Raw genomic sequence first — 17,766 nt, 5'->3', positions numbered from 1 at the left:
ACATTTAATATAATTCCTGAGAGTTGAGTTTATATCTGCCATCTAGTTATTTTCTGTTTGAGCCACCTGTTTTATGTTCCTTTTTTCTCTCCTTTCTTTATTTCATTTGAAATAAAACATTTTTCATAATTTAATTTTCCTTGTCTATTAACTTCTATTCCTTTATGATGACCCTAATGATAGCAACACTCATCCTTGATTTATTATATCATAAATAAATAAATAAATAAAACATTTTTCATAATTTAATTTGAAATAAAACATTTTTCATAATTTAATTTTCCTTGTCTATTAACTTCTATTCCTTTATGATGACCCTAATGATAGCAACACTCATCCTTGATTTATTATACTCTAATACTGATTATTATATTAACATTCCTCAGTAATGCTAGCATCTTTGAACACTGACTCGACATTCCTGTGTCCTGCCTTTATGTTATTATTATGTATTTTCATTCTGCATATATTTTAATCCCACAAATTAACTACTTTCACTGTTTTGTGTAGTCAATATTCATTTCCAATTTCTTCATATTGCTTCCTGCATTTTTTAATTGTATGCTCCTTTTTAATTGTATTTTATTTTTTGTTTTTCCAGCTTTATTGAGGTAAAATTCACAAATAAGCTTGCATTTTATTTCCTTCTGAAACAATTTTCCTTCTGCCTGAAGAAATCCTTTATTATTTAGTTCAGGTACTAGCAATGCATCCGCTCAGCTTTTATTTTTCTGAAAACATATTTATATCACCTTCATTTTTAAAGATTATGTTTGCAATGATAAAACTTTAGGTTATTAAATTTTAGCAGTTTAAAGGTATTATTTCATTGTCTTCTGTCTTTACTGTTGAAAAGTTGGCACCGTTTCTGCAAGTTGAGGAAGTTCCTTTTTATTCTGGTTTGCTGAGAGTTTTAATAATGAATTTGTATTGAATTTTGTCAAATTTGTTTTTTCTGTATCTGTGGAGAGAATCATAACTTTTCTCCTTTGTTCTATTAATGTGACTTTGATTTGTTTAATGTTAAACCAACTTTACATTCCTAGAATAAATTCCACTTGGTCATGGTGTATAATAATGGTGTATTATTATTTCTATGTGTTGATGGATTTGATTTGCTAATAATTACTTAAAGAATTTTGTACTTATTTTCATAAGGAATATTGGTCTATAATTTTCTTATTATATATTTGATAGGTTTTGATAATGGTTATGCTGGCTTTGTAAAATGAGATAAGAAGCATTCCCTCTTCCTCCATTTTCTGAAAAAAATTGTACAATTGGTATTTCTTCCTTAAGTATTTGAGAGAATTCATAAGAGAAGTGGGTCTGGAGTTTTTAATTATTAATTTCATTTTTTAGATAGATATGGAGGGCTTTTCAGATTTTCTGTTCTTTTCAGGTCAACTTAGAAAATATTTGTCTTTTTAGAAAATTATCCATTTCATCTAGACAGTAAAGTTTGATCAAACTAGTTAGAGTATTGTCAATTTTACGGATCTCTTAAAAAAACTCAGCTTTTGGTTTCATTGATTTTTTTTTCTCAATTTTTTTTCGGTTTCATATTTCTTTGGTGTCTGCACCTTATTATTTCCTTTTTTCTACTTATTTTTTAAAAAATGAGATATAGTTCACATAACATAAAATTTCTCATTAATATGAAGTTTATTTTTTAAAGTATACAATGCAGTGGTTTTTAATATATTTACAGAGTTGTGCAACATTCACCACTTTCCAATTCCAGAATATTTTCATCACTCGAAAAAGAAAACCTATATCCATTAGTAGTCATTTCTCATCTCTTCTTCCCCAGCCCACAGCAACCACTAATCCACTTTCTGTCTCTATGGATTGCCTATTTTGGACATTTCATATGAATGGAATCACACAGTATGTCACCTTTTATGTCTGGCTTCTTTCACTTGGCATAACATTTTCAAGTTTCATCCATATTATAGCATGTATTAGTATTTCATTCCTTTTAATGACCGGTTAACATTCTGTGGTATGGATAAACTACGTTTTGTTTATCCATTTATCTGTTAATGAGCATTTGTGCTCTTTCCACTTTTAGACTGTGAATGAGTAATGGTACTATGAATATCCATATAAAAGTTGTTGTGTGGACATATTTTTCACTTTCTTGGGTGCGCCCTTACCAGTGGAATTGCTGGATCATATAACTCTATGTTTAACTTTTGGAAGAATTGGCAAACTGTTTTCCAAAGCTGCTGTACTGTTTTACATTCCCACCAGCAAAGTATTAGAGTTCCAATTTCTCCATATCCTCACTAACACTTGTTATTACCTATCCTTTTGATTATAGCCATCCTAGTGGATATGAAGGGGTATCTCACTGTGGTTTTGATTTGGATTTTTTGGGTGACTAATGATACTGAGCATGTTTTCATGTGCTTATTGACCATTTATTTATTTGGATCATTCTCTGTTGATTATCTTTTCTCTTGAGTTTGAATCATGTTTTTCTGTTGCTTCATATATTGAATAATATTGGATTGTACCCCCGACATTGTGACTCCTATGTTGTAGAAAATCTGGATTCAGGTATATTCCTCCAACAAGTTTGATGTTTTATTTTAGTAGATAAGTTACCTTATCTGAACTCAGACTTGTTAATACTTCCCTGTGATGAACAACATATGAAATCTCATTTCAGTTCTATAATCCTTAGCTGGGCCACTTGGAATCTTTCTCATATATGTGATTCAGGAATGAGCTAGAGATTTGGAGAGAGTTTATGCACAAAATTTGGGGCTTCCCTGTCTACTTTTCCTGTTTTTTCTCCCATCACACACACTTTACAGCAGTTGTAGTTGCCCTGAATTCTGACCTTGAACTAATAATAATAAGACTGGATTTCTAACTTCTAGAAAAGGTCGCACTGACTGAGGTTTGTAAACAGTGAGAAGCTCACCCTTTTTCTAAGTGCCAACCCCTCTTCTGTATCTAGTTGCTTTTTATTCACTCTCCAGTGACTTTGGGTAGTTGTTTTTTTTATATTTTGTCCAGAATTTATATTCATTATGTTTGATAAGGTTGATTCAATAGTAGCTATTTGGCCATTACCTGAAGCAGAACCTCTCCTCTGTAAAATAAACAATTTTTGCTAACCTGTTTCTTCAAGTGGTATAGACATTTCTTCCCAATGGCTATTCTACTGATAGGTGCCTTTAAATTTTTAACAAATATTTTCTAGTATTTTCATTATCAATAATTTTTAAATATCTATGATTTGTTTGGCATACAAAGCAAAATCCTTATCATTGGAGCATATTACTCTTTCTTCTTTGAATTCAAAAAGGTCATTTTGTCTATTTCCATAGATTTCTTTTTCCCTCCATAGATTTAACTACTCTAGGAATATGGCTTTAGTTTATATGGATACCTTTTGGAAACATAGCAGACTTTATTACACACAAAACTTTACATACAAGTTGTACTTGTTTGAAACCAGAGGAAGAGTTTTGGGTTTTCCATAGAGTTAATTACAGGAAAATTATAACTATTATACACGAATATTTATAAGTATGTTTGAACTTTATTCATTTCATTAATTTTATTGTCCTAATAGCTCAACCAGTGATTATATCATTTATCTCCTTTTGGAGTCACTGGAGATAAGGGGATAAGAAGCATTCCTGTTTTACTCATCCGTACTATTAGAAACTACCTATTTCCTACCTTCATTGAACACAAAATGGTATCATTGCCTTCATTGAACACAAAATGGTATCAGGGTGGGTTTGTGGTTGGATCTTAAATAAATCGAATATAGAAAGAACTATCCATGTAATTTTCTAAATAATTTTTGTAAAATACAAAATTCCTCATTCATTCTTACTTGCTCCTAGGGTTCCATTAACTTCAAATGATGATGATGATGAAGATAAAGAAAAAAAGCAGTGTGACAATATCATGTCAAAGACATCACCTGATAGCCCCTCTTTGGTATCAACTCAGCATAACTTGGAATTGTTATTTCTTAAAGAAAATGATCAGAATGTTTGTGGTGTAAATGATTCCAAACACATTTCTTCTATTGTTGATATACTTCCCAAAGGTGAGATTTTTTTTTTAATTCATTTTGAGTGTCAGTATTAAATAGTTAACATTCATTGGATTTTCTTCTTGGGGGCCATCATGTATAAACAGTTAATAAGTTAGACTTCTTATGTTACAGATTTCCTAACTTCTACTATTTAAAATTTCTGGTGAAAAAATTAGTTTAAAGGTAAACATGCCAGGACTTCCCTGGTGGTACAGTGGTTAAGAATCTGCCTGCCAATGCAGGGGACATGGGTTCAGTCCCTGGTCCAGGAAGATCCCACATGCCATGGAGCAACTAAGCCCATGCGCCACAACTGCTGAGCCTGCGCTCTAGAGCCCGTGAGCCACAACTACTGAGCCCATGTGCCACAGCTACTGAAGCCTGTGTGCCTAGAGCCTGTGCTCCACAATAAGAGAAGCCACTGCAATGAGAAACCCATGCACCGCAATGAAGGGTAGCCCCCGCTCGCCACAACTAGAGAAAGCCCACGCGCAGCAACGAAGACCCAGTGCAGCCAAAAAAAAGTAAATATGCCAACAAATGTCAGGTCTACAGTGGCCTAATACTACTACTCTGGAAACAGTATTTAGAAGTGAGCTGGCCTAAAGAGCTTTTCTTGGTATCTTAGCTTATGAATTGAAAGACATGATATATTATTTAGTTATATCTTCTCTTTTTCAGAGATATAAAAATGGAGGTTCTAGATACGTGTAGTGACTTTTTCAAGATCATAACCAATTGGTGATAAAGCAAGAACTTGAGCCTAGGTGATGGTTGAGCAAGAAAAAATGATGACACTTAAATTTTAATTATATGGTATTTTAAAATAATAATCCTGTGGTGTAGTCTGGTTTATATATTTGACATAGAATTTCAGATTGGGATATGGAACCATAACTATATTGAATTTGGAGTTTGAATTATTTTTCCTTTCTAAAAGGTATATGACTGTGTGTATATAATTTTTATAAACTTTAGCTACCTGCTGATAACATTTTGATAGTAATCCTTATCAGAGTTATCACTGTTACTTGGGTTCATTTCCCAGATTCCTCTCACTTAGAAACATATGTTAATGTTAATGGCTCTGTTGTTGGCTATTCTCCACTCTACTGCTGAGGCCAAGGCAGAGTGAATTCCCAGTATATATTTTCTGTAGATAGAAATGTAAAATGTGACTTATGACTACTCCATTCATTTCTACTTTATTTATTTGTTAAATATTTTTTTATTTTTGGCTGTGTCGGGCCTTAGTTGTGGCACGCGGGATCTTCATTGCAACATGTGGGATCCTCTGCTGTGGCACGTGGGCTTCTCTCTAGTTGTGGCACACAGGCTCCAGAGCACGTGGGCTGTGTAGTTGTGGCATGTGGGCTCTGTAGTTGGCAGCACGTGGGCTCTCTAGTTGTGGCCCACTTGCTCAGTAGTTGCAGCACACGGGGTTAGTTGCTCCATGGCATGTGGGATCTTAGTTCTCTGACCAGGGGTTGAACTCTCATCCCCTGCATTGAAAGGCAGATTCTTAACCACTGGACCACCAGGGAAGTCCCCTACTTTATTTTTTATCAGCATAGATTCTTCATAATATTAGTATCTGAACAGAACACATTGTCAGAAATCCTTTCTCTGAAACAGTTTGATTCCTAATCTCATTTGTTTAAAATAATAAATTCCTTGTTACTACTTATTTCTGAATTTTGTTTCCCTTTATTTTATAGAAAGCCATTCCCACTCAGATCAAAGTTCCAGGAGTTCTCTAATGAGTGAGATGAAAAATGCCCAGTCAATGAGCCACAGAAAGAAGTCATCTCCTAGTAATGTGACTAAAAGGAAAAAACGTGTATCATCTTGGGAATCAAATAATCCTGCAGACACTCCCTGTGTAACAGATTTGGATCAACAACAGATTTCAAGTCCAATATTAAATTGGAATAATGAAATAAAAGATTGTACTAACGAAGCAAATATTAAAATGCAGAGAAACATAATGTGCCTTCCTGCCTCATCTGAGTCTGCAAGTGAACCTACTGCAGAGGGCCTGAATCCAGTTCAGGGTAATGATGACTTTCAATTGCAAAAAACTGTGTATGATGGTGACATGGATTTAACTGCTAGTGAAGTAAGCAAAATTGTTACAGTTTCAACAGGCATTAAAAATAAAAGAGATAATAAAAAACCAAATGATTGTGGAATAAAAACTTTCAGAAAAGTGAAAGATCCAAGCTCTGAAAAAAAGAGAGAAAGATCAAAGAGACAATTTAAAAATAGTTCAGATGTGAATATTGAGGACAAGATCAAAAATGGACCGGAAAGAAGATCTGTTGTCCTGGATGGCAAAGAGGATTCAGAAGAACCAAATTTTATTTTCAGTACTGAACAGCTGACTCAGTTGAACATGCCGAAGAAAATAACCCTTCACAATGGCTTTGATCAGGATGACAAACCAAGTACACAGTATAACAAAAAGAGGAAAATAATTCATGTAACAGATGATCAAGAGGAAATATACTCTTTCTCCCAAAGTTCAGATAAAGTCGAGCAGGACAGTAAATTTGATATGGGTCCTAGTTCTCTAGCTTATAAGAAAAGTAAAACTTCTAGACAGACATTTGTGATTCATACGTTAGAAAAAGATAACTTATTCCCAAACCAAAAGGTTAAAGAAACCACCTCTGAAAACCTAGGAGTCACAAGTGAATTTCAAACAGTTTATCTTTCCAGCAAAGATAATGGAAAGTTATGTGATTATGAGACCCAAAATATGTTAGATTTGAAAAAGCATGTCACTGATAGGCAACCCACTCAGCAAAATGAACCAAAAATAAATAAGAAGCTTAGGCAGAAAATAAATCGGAAGACAGAAATAATTTCTAAAATGAACCTAATACTTGGGGATAATGCCAAAGATGTGCAAGGCCCAGAAAAAGGTAACTTTTCCTTTCAAACCCGAGAGGATAAAGAAATCATCTCTGGAAACCTAGAAGTTTCAAATGACTTTCAAAAATCTGGTGTTTCCACTAGCAATAATGGAAACCTGTGTGATTGTGAGACCCAGAATGTATTGGGTCTGCAAAAGCAGATCACCGACGTGTACCCTGTTCAGCAGAATGAATCAAAAATTAATAAGAATCTTAGGCAGAAAGTAAATCGGAAGACAGAAATAATTTCCAAAGTGAATCTTTTAGATAATAACAGAAGTGGGTGTTGCCCAGAAAAGGGTAACTCTTTCTTCCTAACCCAGGATAAAGAAGTTATCTCTGAAAACCTAGAAGGCACAAGTGCGTTTCAAACACCTGCTCTTGCTTCCAAAGATAGTAGAAACCTATATGATTATGACACTCAAAATGTTTTGGGGGTGAAAAAGCATGTTTATGATATACAACCTGCTTGTCAAAATGAATCAAAAATAGATAAGAAGCTTAGGCAAAAGGTATGTCGGAAGACAGAAATCATTTCTGATACCAACCAAATATATAAGAATCATGACAAAGGAATGCATGACCCAGAAAAAGGTAACTTATTTTCTCTAACCCAGAAAGATAAAGAAATTATCCCTGAAAACCTAGAAGATGCAAATGAGTTTCAGATAGCTGATCCTTCCCTCAGAGGTAATAGGAATCCATGTGATTATGAGACTCAAAACCTTTTAGGTGTGAAAAAGCATGCTACTGATACTGGGAAGCAAAATGAATCAAAAATAAATGAGAGTCTCAGGCAGAAAGTAAGTCGGAAGACAGAAATAATTTTGGAAATGAACCAAAAAAATGAATTTAACGACAAAGGTATACATGACACAGTAAAAGGTGCCTTCTTTTCCCTAACCCCAAAGGATAAAGAAACCATTTCTGAAAACCTAGAAGTCACAAATGAATTTCAAACGATTTATCTTCCCACCAAAAATAATAGAAATTTATATAAGACCCAGAATATGTTGGATTTGAAAAAGCATGTCACTGATAAGCAATCCGCTCAGCAGAATGAATCAAAAATAAATAAGCTTAGGCAGAAAGTAAGTCAGAAGACAGAAAGAATTTCTGAAATGTACCAGATATATGAGGATAATGATAAAGATGTGCATGGCCAAGAAAGCTATACAAAAGATCTTAATTTTAAAATAAATAAATCTAAACAAAGACTTGAAGGCCAAGGTATTAGTGGATACTGTATGGAAATCAACAGTAATGAAAAAGAAAATTGTGGTCAAATTTCAAATCCTTACAAACCAGTTAAAAAGCATGGGGAAGAATCATCAGGCAAGGCAAAGAACATTTTGGCAAAAGGTAACAACAAACCTATTTTGCACTTAACAGGTTCTTCACAGACGTCTGTCTCCTTAGAACTAGGTTTAAAACACACTACTGATGAGACAGATTCTGACCCTGGAAACCAAATGGAACTACATAAGAATCCAAAGCAAAGCACTACAATGCTGAATAAAAAGAGAGATATCCCCTTCATGGAAGTGACAAAGGAAGGAGAGTGTCAGGTCAAAAAAATAAATAAAATGACATCCAAATCAAAGAAAAGGAAGACCTTCGTAGATCCTTCTCCAGATAGTCATGAACTAATGGAGATAATATCTGACACCATTCAGGGAATATCAGTTGAATCTGAATATGCTGTTAAGGAAAAAAAATTGGAAAATGAGGAAATTGTCAAAATTAAGCCAGACTTTCACACAAAAATGTTGAAATCTTTATCTCAGATATGTTCACCTAACAGACAAGATTCTTCCTTTAACAGTGTTCCTGAGGGTTCAAAACCTTTGAGTATTTCTTCTAGTAAAAATCTGAAAGAAAATTTTGCTCTGGAGAGCTCACCCATCTTTCAAATAAGTGATGATGTGCATGAGAAGATGAAAAAGATGAATTTTAAAGTCAACCAAAGAACACAAAGATCAGAAATAGGTATGTCCATACCTGAAGTGATCAAGTTTCAAAATTCTATATATTTTTTCATTTAACCAGTAAAGCCTTTCCTGTTACAACATTTTTATGGAATTTTAAAACAATGTATAATTGTGTAGCCCGATCTGTAGAAGCAATATGGAGGAATTTAAAGAAAGTTTAATACTTTGAGAAGATAACAGTGAGAGTGGCTTGGACATTTATACACTAAAAAATGTATTTGGCCTTTAGCACAAAGTTGTCTGATAATGACATTAGGCAGATAATTTCATTTTTCATAGTTTTGAAGGAAATTGGCTGTTTTAAATGTATATAATAATGAATTGCCCTGGTTTGATTTTACCAAAGACAATTGCAAATTTCTTAAGGTTGGGACTCTCTCCAATAGCATATATTTAATATGATCAAAACTTATTCTAGGTATTTTAGAAGATTAAAAAATAATACCAACTCCCTTTCCTCAGAGTACATGTATGGAAAAGTAACAGGTACAGTGTTTAAATATGGCAAATGCTTTAATAAAACCACACATGTTAAGGGATATAATGACGGGGAATAATTTTGGCTAGAGGAATCTGCAGAGGCATCATCAAATAGATAGCATTTTAAGCCCTAAAGCATAGGTAGGATTTTTACCTTTAGTGTTTATTTCTTATTTTCCCCAGTTATTAAAATAATACTCACTCATTGCAGAAAATTGAAAGTAGAGAATCAGAAAATAGTAGAAAAAACAATCACCCAGAAGAACTGCAGTCAACATTTTGGCATATGCATGCAGGCTTGAATCTATGCATTTTAAAATATATACTTGAAATCACTCTATGTATAACATTACTTACCTCACTTTTTCCCCTTAACATTGACATTCTTTTGTTATTAGCAATTTTGCAACATTAGACATTCCCATATCAATTAAAGTTTTCTACTGGGAGCCTAACATTTCAATGTACGTATGTAGAACACTAGGATTTTTATGGATAAGACTTCATGTAAAGGGAATACTGACGCAAAAGAAGTGCCAAGGTCTAGAGTTGCAGGACATTTTAGAGACTGGTGAGCCGTCTTTCATCTCTGTTCCTCATGGTGCCTTTCATAGCGTGAGCAGTCGATGACAAATGTTGAATGAATGTGCAGTAATTTGCGTGACTAGAGTTGAATTCATGAAGAATTTCTGTCAGCCTAAATGTGATTTCAGAATAAAAATATTGCAGGCTACTACTTTGCTAGTTTGTCTTAAATGGTAGGTCTCTTTTCCTCTCATTATTGCTAGAAAAAAACTGATTTACAGATAATTTCAGTGCTCCTTTCGTAAAATTTAAAGTTATAACTTGATTATTAAGTTTAAAAATTTGCTACCAATAATTTACAAACCAGTAAATATCCTATGTGTAGTTCCATATCTCTATATATACTGTTAAAAATATTTTTGAAAACAATACTCTTTTCAGGTATTAGAATGCTACAGGACTTGACAAATACCAGTTTTGTTTCAAATAACACTGCTAAATCTGAAAACAAGTTAGAAGATCTATCTTCGGAGCTGTCAAGCCGAAGAAGAAGGTGTACTCCTCTCTCTTTAAAAGAGCCAAGTCTCAAAGGGTGAGTATTCAATGACATAAAAGCGATTTCAGTGCAGTACTGTAAAATACGTGCTTTCAAAAAGATTCCTGCCTGAATTAGTATTTGAAGACTTCTGAGTATCAGTGAAGCATGTATTGTTGACATGTAACAACCGCAGTATGATCTGGGTAAGATTTGAAGAAATGTCTTCTTTTATTCTTTGAACAGGCTTAAAAGGTTTTTTTTGTTGCCTATAATTTGCAAACCTCATTATTTGTTACCCCCATTTATTGATTCAGAGTGTTTATATGTCCTTTGGTCTCAAAGAATAATAGTCCTTTTTCTTTTTCTTTTAAACCTCAAACATATACCCCCAAAGAGGGAATAGTACTCCCCCCACCATTTATCCATCCCTCAGCTTTGAGAGTTATCAATATTTTGCCATATTTACTTCCACTATCTGTTTTTTGTTGTTGTATCTTTAAAGCAAATCCCTAATATTGAGTCATTTAATTCCTAAAACACTTCTGTATATATCTCTAGAATACAAAAACTTAACAAAACTGGACAACAATGATCACAACTAACAAAATTATCAATAATTCCTCACTGTCATCTAATAGCAAATCCCAATTCACATTTCCTTGATTATCTCAAAAAATGTCCAAATGCCTTTTACATATGTTTTATTCAGAATCTTATTTTTCCAAGGATAAATGAAGTTGCTATTTCAGATAACCTGATCATATTTGAGATGGTATTTCCAAAAGGATAGAGAGAAATATCCTCAAATTTTCTCTTTGCATTTGTTTCAGTGTTTGCTTCTATAAAATTAAAAACATTGATCGTTTTTGACAGGTATTTTAAAACAATAACCAGCAGGTGGCAGCAATGCAAGAGAGGGTGCAAGAGAAGCCAGTTAACCAAGGGCTTTTTTAAAAAACAGCTTTATTGAGCTATAGTTCACATATCGTATGTTTCACCCATTTAAATGGTACAATTCAGTGGATTTTAGTAGATTCACAGATACGCACACCATCACCACAGTCAATTTAAGAACGTTTCTTCATTTCAAAAAGAAACCCCATGCCCTTTAGCTGTCACTCCTGTATCTCCCAGCCCTAGACAACCAACCGATCACCTACTTTCTGTCTCTATAGACATCCTCTTCAGACATTTCATATGAATGAAATCATATAATATGTGGTCTTTGTGACTGGCTTCTTTCACTTAGCATAATGTTTTCAAGGTTCATCCCTGTTGTAGCATGAATGAGTAGTATTTCATTCCTTTTTATGACTAAATAAAATATTCTATTGTATATATACACCACATTTTATTTATCCGTTTGTCTTTTGATGATCATTTAGTTGTTTCCACCTTTTGGCTATTATAAATAATGCTCCTATAAACATTTGTGAGTTTTTTTGTGTACATATGTTTTCATTTCTCTTGGGTATTTGCCTAGTCGTGGAACTGCTGAGTCATATGTTAGCTATGTTTAATCGTTTGAGGAACTGCTAGACAGTTTTCCAAAGCTGCCGTACCATCTTATAGTCCCACCAACAGTGGGACTCTGTTGGGTCCTGATTTCTCTATATCCTCACCAGCACACTTGTTATTATTTGACTTTTTGATGCTTCTAGCCATACTAGTGAGTGTGAAGTGGTATCTTATTATGGTTTTGGTTATCAGTTCCCTAATGACTAATGATGTTGAGCATCTTTTCATGTGCTTATTGGCCATTTTTATATCTTCTTTGGAGAAATGTCTATTCAGATCCTTTGCCCTTTTTTCAGTTGGGTTATCTTTTTCCTATTGAGTTGTAAGTTAAACTTTTTATTTTGAACTAATTTTATACTTACCAAAAAGTTGTAAAAATAGTAAGAGGTTTCTCATATGTTCCTTACCCAGCTTTTCCCAATTCTAACATCTTACATACCTATACTACAATTATCAAAGCTAGAAAATTAGCAGTGGTACAATACAAGATCTGGGCACTAGGTATTCTCACTGCTTATGTTGTGTTGTATTATCTGTTGTTGCATAACAATATTATCATAAACCTGGTGGCTTAAAACAACACACATTTATTTTCTTTTGGTTTCTGTGGACCAGGAATCTGCACTTAGTTAGCTAAGTTGGGTACTCTGCTTAGTGTCTCACAAACCTGTAATCACAGTGTCATCCAGGCTGATTTTCGTCCGGAGGCTCTCCTGGGGGAAAATCCGCCTCCAAGGTCACACAGATTGTTGGCAGAATTCATTTCCTTGTGGTTATAGGACAGAGGGCCCCAGCTTTTTTGCTGTTGGCTGGAGGCTATCCTCAGCTCCTAGAGACCACCATTAGCTCCTTGCCCCATGGTCCTCCCAACATGGCCACTTACTTCAAAACCAGAGAGAGTCTCTAGAGCAAATCCTCTGGCAAGATGGAGTGCTATAAAATGAAACATATACTCAAAAGGGAGACACCCCATCACTGTTGCCATTTCTGTTGGTCAGATGCAAGTCACAACTCCTGTCCATACTCAAGGAAAGGATATTATACAAGGGCATGAACACCAGTAGGCAGGGATCGTGGCGGGGTCCTCCACAGAGTCTCTCTACCACAGGGACAATTGATATTAGGCCCCATCAGCAGACAGAGCTAGGAAATGTATGTATTATACTAATCCATGAATATGCATACTTTTATATTTATCTATCTGTGTGTATAGTGAAAACCTTGAGTTTAGACTGATACCTCTGATTCCTGTTCAACATCACAGGGTTCATTTTAGCTTTGCTTATTTGTAATTTCTTTCTCTATTGGTAAGTAGCTTGGCTCTCATTATCTATAACATATTTATTTATTTATTTATTTGTTCAATTCTAGCATACACATAAAGTAGTTTCAGAATTGCTGACCCATATCCCTATGAGAAACATACTAACTAGATCATAACATTTAGGTACAGTTCTTTTTGTCTTAGGTTAGTTCTTTTCTTACCACCCACCTTCAACATAATTATGTTATTCATTTGTTATTGTTTGTATTCCATTTTCTTCTCCCACATCTTGGTAGGTTTAGTCATTTACTTTTGCAGTATGTGAGTCATTTCTTGGGTTGTACAAGTCAGAGCTATACAAAGTGGTATATGCAGAGAAGTGTCAACTACTTTCATTCCTGCTACCCCATTCCCTTTACCCCTCCTTTCTATCCTATTTTCACCACCTCCTGTGGATAATCAGTTCCTTTAGTTTCTGGTTTATTGCCCCTGTGTTTCTTTTGCACAAATGAGCAGATATATGTATATCACCCTTTTTCTTACATAAAGGTAGCATACTTAACTACTTTTTTGGGCTTTGCTGCTTATCATTTAACAGTATGTTCTGGAAATCACTCCATATCAATTTGTAGAGACTTTTCTCATTCCTTTTTACTGCTGAATAATAATTAATTCTTTTAAAAGAGCTACCTATTCTAAACTAAATATGGCAAAATGCTGTAATGAAATAGTATTCTATTTTAGTTTAGATCTTCTGGGCATGCAGATTATCTGGTAATCAGTTTAGTTGGCAAAATTTTTTTTTTTGCGATTCGCAGGCCTCTCACCGTTGTGGCCTCTCCCGTTGCGGAGCACAGGCTCCAGACGCGCAGGCTCAGTGGCCATGGCTCATGGGCCCAGCTGCTCCGCAGCATGTGGGATCTTCCCGGACCGGGGCACGAACCCATGTCCCCTGCATCAGCAGGCGGACTCTCAACCACTGCGCCACCAGGGAAGCCCAGCTGGCAAAATTTTTAAAAGCAAATATCACAATGTACATTAGTATAAATACTAAGAGTAATAACAATCCAGCTGCTGTTTTTTTCCTTTTGGATTGGGAATGGCATGCAGCAGGTACATCACAGCTTTTGATAGGCCCCCACTGAGGATAAATCCTGATGGAAACTGCTTACAGTATATTATGGAGTGGTCATCATAGGCATTGAGAGTAGGAGCAGCAGGAGTTACCAGGAAGGTAATACAAATATATTTTTTAAAGTCTTTATCTCTTAAGTCCCAAAGTACTGAATATAACAAAAGGGGACATTTTAAATAGTAAAAGCCCTAATCCACAAAGAGTATGTAATAGTTATGATATTTATGTACCAAATAGCAGAACAACTACTTTTATGAAGCAAAAACTACAGGAGATACATGGAAACAGATAGGAACACACTAATAAGTTTTAATATACTCAGTATAAAACAAAGTGGGCAAAAAATAAGTAAGGAGATGGAAGGTCTAAACAACATAATGAATAGGGTAAATCTTATGTATACATATCAAACTCCACACTCTGATAAGAGAGAATACATATTCCTCTCAAGTGTTCATGGCACAATTACAAAAGCATATCCACACCATGCTACCATGGTGAGTAAGGTTTATTCCAGGAATGCAAGGTTGGTTCAGTATTAGAAAACCTATCCTCATATACCATATTAATAAACCTAAGAAACTAAAGCATATGATTCTTTCATAGATGCTGAAAAAAGCCTTTGACGAAATTCAACAGTCACTCATGATTAAAACACTCGATAGACATTGAGGGATACTTTCTTATAATGATAAATTGTATATACATACCTTAATCCTAAAGGCAGTATCTTGTTTAATGAGGAGACAGTGGAGGTATTTCCATTTAAATTAGGAACAAGGCAAGAATGCCCACTGTTTCTGCTACTATTCAACAAGGGATTGATGAACTCAATTCAAAATGGTGGTTTCTCCTCAGGAGATGAGAGAACTGTGATCTCGTCTCACAAAAAGGAGCACGCTGGAAAGGGGCACACTGGAGGCTTGTGAGGTGTGGTAAGAGTTTATTTTTTAACCTGGGTGTAGGTGTATCAGCATTTATTTGAGTTTTTAAATTGTACATTTTGGGCATCCCTGGTGGTGCAGTGGTTGAGAGTCCGCCTGCCGATGCAGGGGACATGGGTTCGTGCCCCGGTCCAGGAAGATCCCACATGCCGCGGAGCGGCTGGGCCCGTGAGCCATGGCCGCTGAGCCTGCACGTCCGGAGCCTGTGCTCTGCAACCAGAGAGGCCACAACGGTGAGAGGCCCGCATACCAAAAAAAAAAAAAAAAAAAATTGTACATTTTTATATATTCTTATATGTATGCTAAAGTTCATTAATAAAAAGGAAATATATAGTAAATCATGAAATGTGTAAAATCTATGTTGATTAATTTCTCTTAAACCTTATTTATAATTCCCATTATCATAGAGTATTTTAAATATATGACGAAGCTTTGTGGTTTGAGGAAACTGCTTTCTACTGGTGCGATGCAGCAATTTTCCTCTCCATACTTTGCAGCAAAAGCATTAGCTTTAGGTTGTTATTATTGTTAATCTTCCTTTTTTTCCTACTTTGCAGGAAGATGAGAAGATGAGTGAATTTATACATTCTGGTTTTTCTGAATTCTCAAACCATAACAAGTCAAAACAAGGGTATAACTAAGATCAAGAAGATGAAACGTATGACAAAAAGTTTTGGGGTTTTTTTTCTTTTTCATTTTCTGCCTTTTCATGGAGTGTTTATTCTTATGTACAGATAATATGCATAAAATAGCTATTTTGTAATACTAACCTTTTAAAATTATTATGGTCATCCTATAACATCTTCCTGCTCATTTAAGCTCCTTTCAACCAAACAACCTTTAAGTAAACAATAGCTATTAGCCTTTTAACCAAATAAAATGTATTATAAATACTTTTGTATTGGTTACCTTGTTGTACACCAAGCTATCTTGTTTTGTTTTGTTTTTAAAACCATTCAGTAAATGTGAACACCTGTAAGATTTTAAAAGTCACCTTCTGCCCTGGCCAGTTGTCTTTCACCCTTCGTTCTTCAACTTTCAAGATTACTTCTTCAATTGCAGCTTCTGTATTACTTCCATTATATGTAATCTGATGAGGGGTTGGCTGAGGGGTTAACCTCTCAGGCTCTTTTGAATTTGGTTTTTATAACTTTAAGTAGTAAATCCTATTCCTATCTGAGATTAATGAACATAGCTTACTGTATTCAGATGACTAGTCAAATTCTATTCTGCCTATATGGAAAAGTTTTCTTAGACAATATCCGACAACGAAAAGGGTGGGCCCAGAAATCTGCATTTTTAACAAACACTGCAGATAATTCTGGGGCAGATTGTCCTAGGACCAAACTTTGAGAAACTGCTGTAGGACTACAGAGTCCCACAGAACTTACTCATTATCAACAGTGTTGGCTGAATGGAGGCTAGAGGCTTTATTAAAGGAACAGTTTACACAGTGGTTAAGAGCTTGGCATCCTGACAGTCTGTTCCTTTCCTGTACTCCTATTACTTTAAGGCTTCAGACCTCCTAGAGTCATTCTCTGGTATTATGTTTCCTATTGTTTAGTTCTATTTTTTTCTCTTTTCCATGAGGTTTGTCTTTTCTTTTTTTCTGTTCCCATGCAAATTATTTTTCATTGTATGTATCACACTTATAAACCTTTTCTTTTATTGTTGGCGGAATTTGGTCACAGCAAGAAACAAATTTCCTATTCCCATATTATAAAGACATTTACCCATGGTTCCATTTTGTTTTTACATTTAAATTTCTGATTCATATGGATTTTGTTTCATGGTGTGAGATAGGAATGCAATTTTGACCTTTTTCCAAATGATTCCCCATTAATTAAAAAGTCTGTGTTTTCCACTACTGATTTGAAGTGCCGCCTTTTTCAATGTTGTATTTCCATGTACACTTACATTTATTTCTCAATTTTCTGTTCCCTTTACTTGTCTGTGTTTCTTTTGATGCCCCACTACCATCCTCTTTAAATTATAGAGACTTTGTGGGAGTTTCAAAGTTTCCCTCATGGATGTTTTCCACATTTCTTGATGCCTAGGCATTCTCTCTTTTTTCCTGGTAATATAAATGGGAAATAAACTCTGTTATTGTTGCAGTATTTTCTAGATCTATCTCCTGAAAACCAAGCTATCTTTACTCCCTTTTTCTCCCCAATTCTTAATGCCTCTTGTTGCTTTCTCTTGTCTAATTGCATGGCTGCTACCTTATGTTAAATGTTAAATAGCAGTGACAATAGTGGGTATCCTTGTCTTGTTCATGATTTTCATGGGAATGCCTCTGGTTTTATCCCATTAAGTAAGATGCTGTGGTTTGAGCTGGTTCTGTATGTTTATAATCACATTAAACTATTATCTATTGATTATTA

The 17,766-nt window shown here is 34.8% G+C and overlaps 1 protein-coding gene across 2 annotated transcripts in view; it reads left to right on the top strand.

Annotated features, from left to right (window-relative positions):
- SGO2 (shugoshin 2) overlaps window positions 1–17,766 on the top strand; it is a 46,762-nt gene extending 28,996 nt beyond the window's left edge. For both annotated transcript variants that reach the window (XM_067741059.1, XM_067741060.1), the window contains 4 exons: window positions 3,873–4,081; window positions 5,788–8,976; window positions 10,425–10,575; window positions 15,940–17,766. In XM_067741059.1, the coding sequence (XP_067597160.1) occupies window positions 3,873–4,081; window positions 5,788–8,976; window positions 10,425–10,575; window positions 15,940–15,955 (3,565 nt within the window). In that variant the 3' untranslated portion in view covers window positions 15,956–17,766. The remainder of the gene's footprint in view (window positions 1–3,872; window positions 4,082–5,787; window positions 8,977–10,424; window positions 10,576–15,939) is intronic.

The sequence above is a fragment of the Pseudorca crassidens genome, chromosome 6 (assembly GCF_039906515.1).
Source record: "Pseudorca crassidens isolate mPseCra1 chromosome 6, mPseCra1.hap1, whole genome shotgun sequence".
In the NCBI taxonomy this organism is placed as follows: domain Eukaryota; kingdom Metazoa; phylum Chordata; class Mammalia; order Artiodactyla; family Delphinidae; genus Pseudorca; species Pseudorca crassidens.
The sequence above is the reverse complement of the archived record's forward strand: the minus strand, read 5'-3'. Positions and strand labels throughout refer to the sequence as shown.